Source organism: Mya arenaria, chromosome 8, assembly GCF_026914265.1.
Source record: "Mya arenaria isolate MELC-2E11 chromosome 8, ASM2691426v1".
NCBI classification, from domain to species: domain Eukaryota; kingdom Metazoa; phylum Mollusca; class Bivalvia; order Myida; family Myidae; genus Mya; species Mya arenaria.
The window spans coordinates 28,590,650-28,601,673 of record NC_069129.1 but is presented as its reverse complement, the minus strand read 5'-3'; the positions used below and the strand labels follow the sequence as shown (position 1 = coordinate 28,601,673).

At 36.6% G+C, this 11,024-nt stretch overlaps 2 protein-coding genes across 2 annotated transcripts in view; one reads left to right on the top strand and one right to left on the bottom strand.

Annotated features, from left to right (window-relative positions):
• The first annotated feature begins 1,964 nt into the window (after positions 1–1,964).
• Positions 1,965–5,251, top strand: LOC128244971 (putative nuclease HARBI1). Its single transcript, XM_052963142.1, has 4 exons — positions 1,965–2,455; positions 3,168–3,280; positions 4,326–4,434; positions 4,811–5,251. Exons 1-4 carry the CDS (start codon positions 2,026–2,028, stop codon positions 5,209–5,211), a joined length of 1,053 nt encoding a protein of 350 aa, XP_052819102.1. The 5' UTR covers positions 1,965–2,025; the 3' UTR covers positions 5,212–5,251.
• A 2,383-nt stretch (positions 5,252–7,634) lies between these two features.
• The window catches only part of LOC128243851 (uncharacterized), a 7,188-nt gene continuing 3,798 nt past the window's right edge, over positions 7,635–11,024 (bottom strand). The window contains exons 4-6 of the mRNA XM_052961830.1: positions 10,379–10,498; positions 9,001–9,078; positions 7,635–8,337 (exon numbers count right to left, since the gene is read on the bottom strand). Coding sequence (XP_052817790.1) covers positions 7,715–8,337; positions 9,001–9,078; positions 10,379–10,498 — 821 coding nt within the window. The 3' untranslated portion in view covers positions 7,635–7,714. The remainder of the gene's footprint in view (positions 8,338–9,000; positions 9,079–10,378; positions 10,499–11,024) is intronic.

Genomic DNA, 11,024 nt, shown 5'->3' with positions numbered 1-11,024 from the left:
ATATTGTTTTGTTGTTCATGTCTCAAAATAATAGTATTTGGTTAATTTTGCTTTATTTGCTTCTGGTTGCCGAACTAATTAATAGTATTTGGTTAATTTTGCTTTATTTGCTTCTGGTTGCCGAACTAATTAATAGTATTTGGTTAATTTTGCTTTATTTGCTTCTGGTTGCCGAACTAATTCATAGTAATTGGTTAATTTTGCTTTATTTGCGCCTGGCTGCCAAACTAATAGTTTTTGGTTCAATTTGCTTTACTTTCGCCTGGCTGCCGAACTAATAGTTATGGCTAGTTTTGTTTTATTTGCCCATGGCTGCCGAATTTAAATTTATTGGTTCATTTTGGTTAACTTTCGCCTGGCTGCCGAACTAATGGTTAATGATAAATTATGCTTAACTTGCACTTGGCTGCCGAACTAATAGTTACTGGTTAATTTTGATTTATTTGCGCCTGGCTGCCGAACTAAAGTTATTGGTTAGTTTTGCTAAACTTGCACAAAGCTGCCTAACTAAAAGTTAAGTTGAGCAAAAATAATTCATAACTTTCTTAGTGTTTGGCGCTTATGGCCTAAACTAGCCAGTGCATATGCGCAAACCACTCAATGAACCACTTAATGGCTTAATGAAAATGGAAATTTGAAATGACTTAATGAAAATTTGGCGGTTCTGCCAGAGGCATTCTAAGTTATAATCATTACATATTGGCCAAATGATTGAGGGTTGATCGAGCGAAGCAAGTCTTCAATGATTAAGGGTTGTACTTAATTAAAAGAGGCCGACAGCCGATTTCACAAGCTTGAAATGAAGGTTAAACTAAGTTGTAGTTAGAATATATCATGTAAACTCTTAATGATAAAGAAGGGCTAAGCGAGCGAATCTTTCTTAGTAATTTATATTTAAAGTTATATGTTCTAACTGACATAGATTCAAAGGTGTTTTCAGCAAGTGAGCGTCATGAGCGTACACACTAGGTGATTTTCAGTCGCATATTGTGCTTATGGTAATATTTAGGACACATTCATGAAAATCCTCCTCCTATGTTCCATCTCTGCAGGCATACAACTATGTATTACCTTGTCAATCGTAGTCTTTCAAATTGGGCTTGTTTAGTTAAGTGTCCTTTTCGCCACTGGTCCATCCATTATTTGAAGCACAACTTTACATGATTTCACATAATGTTTTTGGGTTTTACTTTGCAGTATATAAAAGTATACTTCTGCACCTAAAATACTCGAGCAAATTATTCAGAAAAAATAGAATACCCTATTTAGGTGTAGATACAGGATTTGACGTTAAAGGGTCGTTACTTAGGGGCATAATCTTTAGACTTGCCTCTTCCCCCCCCCCCATAGATAGTTTGAAAATATTCTAGTCAGAAATTGCGCATTATGGACTTTCTAACGTTAAATGTTTTATCCTTATTGAAATTAAAAGTAAACTTTGACGATTTAAAGGGGGGGCTGCCGGCTCTGCATCCTTCCCTAGATCCGTTAGTGCTTTTGGCGAGACTATTTTGCTAGACTGCGTACCAAATAATTTTAAATTAATGAGTACCACGTATAAACTTCTTTGAGTCCCGAGTTCCATGAACCAAATGCCAAGTGGCGGGAGTGTTCATAGTATGCCATGGATAATCAAACTATTCAACCACTTGGTTTGAGGGCTTTTGGTAAATGATTTGATAAACAAATTTAAGCATACATAAAAAATCGTTTTATTTTGATTTATTTATATAGTTATTCAACGTTTTGAATTGATCGTTCGGCCAGTCTTTGACGCGCCGAGTTTATAACAGGCCGGCATTTGATTGACGCTGAATTGAACAAAAAAATCCCACTCAGCGAGTTAATGGTTTCACAATCGTGCTTGAGATTTATTCGGCCGAGAAAAGGATTAGGCGGCATTTCCACAATCGATACATCGCTACAAACACACACAGTACATGTATAAGCGTGTTCCCCTGTTATTTAGAGCGAGAGATTTAAACTGTATTTAAACCTTTACTTCTTTATAGTAAAGCGAGCAATATGACGAATGTAAGGCGAATTATTAATTTGTGTAGAAAAAGGAAAATACTCAGGCGAAAGGTTTTTCTGCGCACACCTGATTTTAACCCTTTGGACGAACTTTCTGATGAAGAAATATTCGCACGGTACAGATTTCGACGAGAAACCATACTGTTTATATTGGACTTAATCGACCTGCATGTTCGCTTCGCGACAGCTCGTAGCATGGCCGTTTCGCCCCTGATGCAGCTTTTAGCGGCGTTGAATTTCTACGCGACCGGGGCATTTTGGAAAACTACGGGTGATTCTTTGAAACTTTCTGCAGCAACTGTTCATAGATGTGTACACAGAGTATCCAAGGCTCTATCTGATGTAATTGACTCGATGTTCATACGGTTTCCAACTCCGAACGAATTAGAAACAACGAAAAGATCCTTTTACGAAAAGTCAGGTAAGTGATTTCGAGTTGTTAATGAAATAAATATCTGAATTAATTTGCGAATAGTTACTGAAGATTTCTAATTTTATTGAAACAAAATTTAAATTGACACGTCAAGATCTAGTGCGACTACAACATCAACAAGTTATACTTTAGCTGCTATTACTATGTATACCAGTACTATCACTTCCGCACCACCACCTCCACCTTTACTCTTTTACTGCTTCTGATATTGTTGCTGTAACTGCTGCTACTTCTTCTTCTCATAACTGACTATAATAACTACTATTTCTACTACAAATGAGAAATACAATTATCTTCAGACGGGGCGGGGTGGGGGTCAAAAATCTATAAATGGAGGCCGCGTCATTTTCCTGAATTTCTAGCGCCAGTTTTCCATAAAGAATCTATAGGGGACTCATTAGTTTCCAATACTCTGGCACATTAGCACAGCACTCTACTGACTGGACGCCTAGCTGTTCGTAATCACACATCGCGTACTCTCCTCTTCCCAAAGCAATCCGGGAGCATTTCGGCCTTTTTTCCTGATTGGATCCGAACACTCCTGACATCTGGAAACAGCAGGAAAAGTGTGCCATCACAGCAAGGAGTTCAACCAACTGAGCCTTCCCAACGGCTGGTTTTGACCGCCACATTTTTAAATACTGTTATTTTATTATAATTAATATATTTTACTACAAAATTAATAATCCGTTATTTTCAGGTTTTCCCGACGTCGTTGGTGCCATAGATGTGTTTTGTATACGAATTGTTAAACCCATGCAGAATGATGGTGAATATTTCAACAGGAAAGGATACCATTCATACAATTTGCAGGTATAAGAATATATTTTGCCAATACAGTCGACTATCTTTGGCTCGACCTCGCTTGGCTCGAATTCCTCGTTGGCTCGAACTGGTGTAAAGGACCGGCCCCAATTTCTCGAAACTTCTTAAGCTTAACAGGCTTAAGTCGCTTATTTCAATTAGCCAAAATGCATACTGAAAATGTTTTTTGGTAAATGAAAAATGGTTTATTCTGATAATCATACAGACTATTCCTACATAATTTCTAAAAATTCTTGAAGAAGTAAATATAGCACATTTTATAGAATAACAAAAATAGTGAGATTAGCTTAATCCTGTTATAAGGGACTTACGAAGTTTCGAGAAATTGGGGCCCGATATCTTTTTACTGAAGGAAAGCATTCCCAATTGGCGGTATTTTCGTTGGTTCCTGGGAATTCGAGCCAACGAGGTTCGAAAGTATAATTAAATGATCCAGGGCTAGTATGTGTTTATTTTGTTCCTGAGCTTGAATGATATTGGTTTTAGCCGACGGAAAGTCGGACGGACGATAAGGTTAATACTTTTTTTTATCTCATTAACAAATGTTATGAGATTTTCACATTAAAAACTAAAAACCCTTAACCAAATGTCAGTAAAACCCCATAAAAGCTAAATATTGGAGGGACGGCCAGACAGACACACATATGCATACAGATATTCAGAAAGATGGACAGACATATAATACAAACAGGCAGACATATGCAGGCAGGCAGACACGCGGGTAAGCAAACGAGGGCCTATCAAGCGCACGTGCACACGCACTCAAACACATACACACTCACATATATACACAATTGCACGCACACGCACGCACATTCCGGCAGTTCCCACACAAGTGGAGGTAGTTCTTTTGTTGATATCGTGTTGGTCGTGTACATGGTAGTCGTTGGTCGTTGGAGTTGTGCAAACAATATCTAAAGAAAATAACCCTTCCTTGAATACGTTAGTCCATTGGTAAGCCGAGGGGTATGGAAGAGCGTTCGCACCCGGTCTCTTGCGATGCCCTTGTTCATTTCCAGCTATATATTTACAGGTAACGTGTGACACCAACACGCGGATAACAAGTTGCGAAGAAAGGTCAGGAAGTGTAGACGATGCCACAATGTTCCAAGAAAGTGAAATACGTAAAATATTCGAACAAGGTAACTGCTAATACAATGGATAACTTATAATTATTGATATGTCACCGCATTTGCAATTTTAAAAAGGAGTCAAGGAGCAGCTAAAATGTTGTATTTAAATGGATGAAAAAACGTGTCTTTAAATAGAAGAGTGCTAATGGTGATGAATTCAGTGACTTGAAAATATTTCGCTGCATGAATTGTTCTTCAACCTCTTATTTTGATGATACGCCATTCGGCTGGATGAACACAATCCTAAAGAAGCACCAGATGAGCCTGACGCGGATCTGTTAAACACCATTTATTTCTTAATATTTAAGAAAATGTCTCTACATGCTGTATACATGTAATTTCAAAGTATATGTATAATGCTCGAAGGGAAAACTTTTATTTTCAGGGTCGTTCGAGGGCGTGCTAGTCGGCGATTCAGCCTTCCCATGCGAAAAACACCTGATGGTTCCGTATCTTGAAACCGACAGTGAAAGTCATGAACGATACAATAACGCGCATAGTGAAGCCAGAGAACCTATTGAACAGACTTTCGAACTTATCAAACGTAGATTTGCGTGTCTTAACTCAGGGCTGAGAGTCGAACCGGAAAAGGCGCGCACGATTATCCGCGCATGCGTGGTCCTGCACAACATTGGGTTAGCGAGGGGGGATTTATTGCCTGCCAGTGATACTGATGGTGATTCGGAGGATGACGCTGAAGAGATTCCTGATATGGCTTGTGAAATTGGATGTGATAGCAAATACAGAGAACAGATTCGCAAAAAGTATTTCTGTGACTCTTCCTGATTGTGTATAAGTCAAATATAAATAATGTTATTGCGAAACTTGATATAAATAAATGCTGAAAACTTGTCTGCATTTCACATTTTGTGTTTCTCTGCCTGACTGTGGTACATTTAAAAAATTTTTTTTATAGAAGAACAAACACCACCGCAAACAGATGGCAACGTCCGATTAAAAAGGGTCACAAATCAACATTATATTATTGCTAGGGTTATGAGCCTTATTATTCACGTACGGATTTCTATTGCGAACATGTGTACGAAATTTCGTGTGAATATCCTAAACGGGGATTGAATTGTGGCCAATTCTAAGTGTTTGTACTACGACGCCGACATACGACGCCGTTTCGTGGTAATTACAAAACGTTAACATAACCTCATATAGGCCAAAGGGATCAAGGTAAATTTTGCATTGTCCTAAGCAGGTTTGATCTTTAAAAGTCAAGCAAAACCGTTCAGCGGAAACCGTTTTTGTTCTATTTATAGTTTACAGAAACCTTAGACCCCCGACGTTCCTCTTTATACGTGCTATACGTTATAGCTGCATACCAAGTGTCATTACAATACCTCATCCATAACTTTAAAAAGTACCAGAAAGCTATCATTTTGACAACGACAACCTCAGTGTAAGAAGCCTGTATTTGTTTATTTACCTTGAAGTCTAAATTAGAAAGCTTATTGCTAAAGGAGGGAAAATCGTTCGTTAGTAGATTCTGATAGGGCTTGAACCGTGCGATTAATGTCAACTTGTCAATGCCACATTGACAATTTTAGTTTGTTGGCCAACTCGTTGTAATATGAAGCATTTACTTTCATGAAACTTGGTATGTAGGTTGCACAAGTAGATCTAAAATGCTTCACGGGAAACAAACCAATGGTCTTAAGGTGTGACCTTTACATTAGCTGTACAGACCTTTGTTTTGTTCAAGAAACGGTGTATTGTCATTTAATTCAATGCATGGTAAAGTTCGAGGTCGAACACAGAAATGACACCGCCCGTTTGTCGGACGACATAACTAGGTTTACATGTAAAAAATAACAATTAAGCTCTAATATTGTTTTATAATTAGTTTGAAACTAGCATGCTGTTGTTTTTTTTGATGCCAATGCCTATAAAGCGTGAACGAGTACCTTTAACTGTTAAGGTAAAACAATTTAGTACAGACAATTCAAGGACCATAACTCATTTGTCTGAAGCCATTTTAAGTGTTGTCCGAACAAACATGATGTAAACGAAAGTGAATTTTGAATGCCTTGCGACCCTATATAGTGTTGGTGTTATCTGAAAAGATTTTATTAGAAGAGAAATAATATGTAAATAACATACCGTAATATATCATTAAAAAAAGGTTTGGGCCTTTAAATATTGAAAAAAAGCAGTGTCACGCTCTGTTTAAATTTAAATATACATGTAGATCAAAAACACGAACTGCGAAACCCTTTTTCAATTACATGTTTCATTCATTTATTAACATATTTTTAATCAGTAAAAATGTACTTTCAGAAAAATATAAATGGGTTCACCAGGCAACAAACTAACATTTCAATGCAGCCAATGGCTCTACAAAACATTTATATTTATATCGGACACCTCAAGTCAAGTGGTGTTACAAAACGGATAAGGCCTAAAATAAAACATTCTTTGGTTAGTATTACATCTTTTCAAAAGGGCTTCTTTTTCTATTCATTTTGAGCTTTATGTGCGAACGTTGTTGTTATCATTGGGGAATTCAGGTCAAGTATTCTCCTGTTTATTAAATCACACACTTAGGTTTTTTGTGGGTTTTTTTTGCCATCCGACTATAAAAACGGTAGGGGTGGCGCCTATTTCGTAGGTATTGTCAGTTTGTTTGTTGTTGTTTTTTTGTTGTTTGTTTTTTGAGGGGGGGGGGGGTAATATTGCCAAATGTAGCATTTAAAGGCTCACATCTCTAGAAATTGTGAAGCAATTTGGCTCGTATGGGGTATGATCGAGTTATTTATGACCAAACTCATTATGACCAAGTTCAGAAAGATTCAAGATTCAAGAAGAATCATTTCTAAAGATTGCATCGTAGACATATTTGTTTGATAAATACTTCGGAAATTCAACAGTTATCAAAATTAGGCTTTAACATGAACAAGCTCAAATTCATGCATGGTAAATATTTCGGAAATTTAACAGTTATCGCAATTTTTCACATGAACAAGCTCAAATTCTTGACATCACGTGCTTAACATCAAATTCTTTGAACAATTATATCAAGAAGCCCGGAAACCATTGTACCAGTGCAGGGCTTGTGGGCTTGTGTAAAATTTCAAGGGTCATAGCCCTTAAATGCCTGCGGCGAAAGTGGCTTAGTGTTGGTGTAATTCATCTGGACATTAAGCACATCAAGTGTTCCTTCCAAGTTTTGTGGTCATAGGCTAAACGTCAAAATTTTCTATTTCAAGTTTGCATTTTATTCAACAAAAAATAGTACAATCCAATCATTTATAAACAAAACAAGATGGTAAAAATCGAAACGTTATCCCAATTGTTTTTGCAAACACCTTCTTTTCAGCTCTAAAACTTCCATATTTAATTTATAAAGACTTTGTTCTTCACTTCTTTTCTGCGCCATATACTCAATGTCCAATCTCAACTTCTCTTGTTCCAATTTACATCTTTCGAGTTCACAGTCAATGAGGTCATCTTCTATCATTCTCTTCTTCCCTTTAGACTTGTGAGTGTATGATTCGAATGTAATAGGATTACTTGCGTGTTGATCAGTTGTGTTCGGATTATTTGAGGTTTGATTGCTTGTGTGTTGACCGTTGGTCTGTTGACTAGGTGTACTTCGAGTATTTGTGTTTGGAGTATTAGAATGGTGACTTGCTGAACGTTGCTGAAGCGATGGATGATCGTTTATATGCTGGGTGTTCGTGTGTGGTACCAATGTGGTTTGAATGTTAGTGTGTGGTACAAATGCGTTTTGACTGGCTGTATGTGGAATTAACACGTTATGGTTGTTGATCTGTGGGACGAATATTGTCTGGTTGTTCGTATGTGGTACGTATAAGCTTGGACTATTTGTGTGTGGGTTGTATGTGGGTGTATTCCTTGCGAATGGAACTGGTGAACGGGTATTCTTTTGCTGATCAACAAGATCTGGAAAATGAGATCATGATATGGTAAAACAAATAAGTGGCCATACACTTGACTGTCTATCCATGGGTCACACGTTCGATTCCCCGCCTCAGCACTTAAAAATACTAAACATCTTCCGGGAGGGATGTGAAATTGGGGTCCCGTGTGACAATGCTACACGTAAAGAGCAAGGGTAGCTCTAACCAGGGTTACATTCTGTCTGTGCATTATGCTCCAAAAATCTAAAATGACTAATACTCTTATTGGAGCACTCGTCTAATAGGCATTGCCCGAGTGTGAGTATTAATAAGCCTATACAACTTGGGCTCTTACAGCTGTTAGAATACAGCCTATATTTTCAGCCTATGAAATTGCAGATAGGCGATCATACGCTCAATTCACCCATTCTTAATCATTAAGATTTTACTTCATGTCATATAACTATTATGTACTTTTAGTACCAATGTAATAAGAAACATAAAATGAAGGCGTTTTGGTTAAATAAGATATAAAGCTTATATCACATGCATAATGATAATTATAATAATCATAGTTTTGCTATTAATCTTTCCTGAATACCTCTTCTAAAACATGATTTAGAAAAGCAGAAAAGTTAGTTTGAGGTTAACATGTACAATTTAATCTATAGTTTATTTATTCACTGGTACATATAAATACACGTACCATTTGAAGTTCCTGGAACCCCCTTGATCAGACTTGGCGAGGTCATATCTTCATCCATATTCGAACGGCTGTCGCTTTCTGGAATTATCAATATGTTTATATATTTCAGCAAAACTTCTGGATTTTTTACAAAGCTTCGAAAAACAATGATCTCTTAAAGGGACTGTACACCAGTTTGGCACCAAAAAAAGTTTTTTTCTTAAACGAATCTCATGACAATTATTTAATAGAATGTGTTACGCTTTGATATCATAATTGTAAAAAAAGGACCAAAATGTAAAAAAAATAAAATGTGTCGGACACCGGGTTCGAACCCGTGTCGCCAAAATTGCAGTCCAGCGTCGTATCGACTAAGCTATGACGGCTTACTCTTATGGATGACAAAATTAAGCTAATAGACCTACCTCGGTAATATCACGTGATAACACCGACTAGCCAATCACGCATAAGGAATGAATTCTACCTGGTAGACATACCCAGTAATATTTTTTAATGGAAAAATACGAAATAACTGCTAAACTTAAATAAATTGTAAACTATGTGGTACTTCAGTTAGTAAGCCTCAATGCCTTGTACACATCGATGCCAAGTTTATGTCAGTTTTCGACAATTTTCTCTTTTTTTCGCTATTTTATCATACGGAGTACAGCCCCTTTAACAGTATTCATTTAAATCTGCACTCTCATAGATTGGCGGTTTTTACATGTTTTGTCTCAGAATCAGCTGGTTTTGGCCTTAATTCCTTCAATCAAGTCATATAAGATACTCACAATAGAATATATCTCAATTGTTTGGAATACTGCCGAAAATTTGACTTTTTCTTATAGCGCTAGTAACGCTTTCAGCCATAAAACATCATTTTTCGAATGCAAGTATGAACAACTGAGATCTTTCCACAGCAGTCTTAAATCAATGGTTTCCAGACAATTCCAAAATATTTGGCTCATTCTAAGACAAAAAAAAAGTTGTCAGAAGGACGAATCTGTGAGAGTGCAGCTTTAACAGTATAATACAAATGCATCTTTGTGATGGGTTCTGTTTTTTTTTCATAAATATTATAACACTAACGACAAATGCACTTAAATGGACACACAATTGACCAATCAAATTCTCATACGATTGACCAATCAAATTGTCATACGATTGACCAATCATATCGATCGTTCATACGATCGACCAATGATTGACCATACTACTGAGCTGATGATTACAGTTTACAGTAGTAATTAGTTATTTTAAAATAATACAGGATCCACGACGTCATCGCATTATCATGGACATCGCACTCTGGCCAATCCGAACTGCAGTGTATGCTCCAAATCAGACATTGATCAAAATTAAAGCCCTTTATCTGAATTTTGGAACCCTATTAACTAACCTTCTGATCGAAGCGGATGGGGTGAAGAACTGCCATCGCAATCCGGGACCTCCACCTTGACGATGTCTGTATTCCCGGCCCATATGGACACGGGGATGGTGTCCTGACTATTAGAGGTAGCTGAAAGAAAATGTATGGACGTTTATATTACGTAACAGATTAATGCAGTTTTTGCAATTGCGACTTTAAAAAAATCTGACCCACAAAAGTGCTCGCTCTCTGATAACTATATTAACATTAACGTTAGCGATTGAAACCTGGCCACAATATCATGAAAAGATATCTCAGTCCCAACTCATTTTACCACATACCATAAAAATATTACAAATCATATATGTTTTTACACCTTTTAAAAGCGTGTTCTATCAAAGAATATGTTTATTAAAACCTTTGGTAAAGATTCCAATGGAAGAATATTATACAGCCAAAAATATATTTGAGTAAAATTCATTGTGTTTTTTTTTTTAAAAATAGTCAAGTTTATTTATTGCTCTAGAATTTGATTTCTTTAAAATATTGACAAATCTTTCTATCAACATATTACTCTTTTTATCAACATATTCTTTGAGAAAATAAATTTTCAAAAAGAATAAAAATATGCAAGATTTTGAATCATACAATGCCTTTATGTGGTTAAATGAATTGA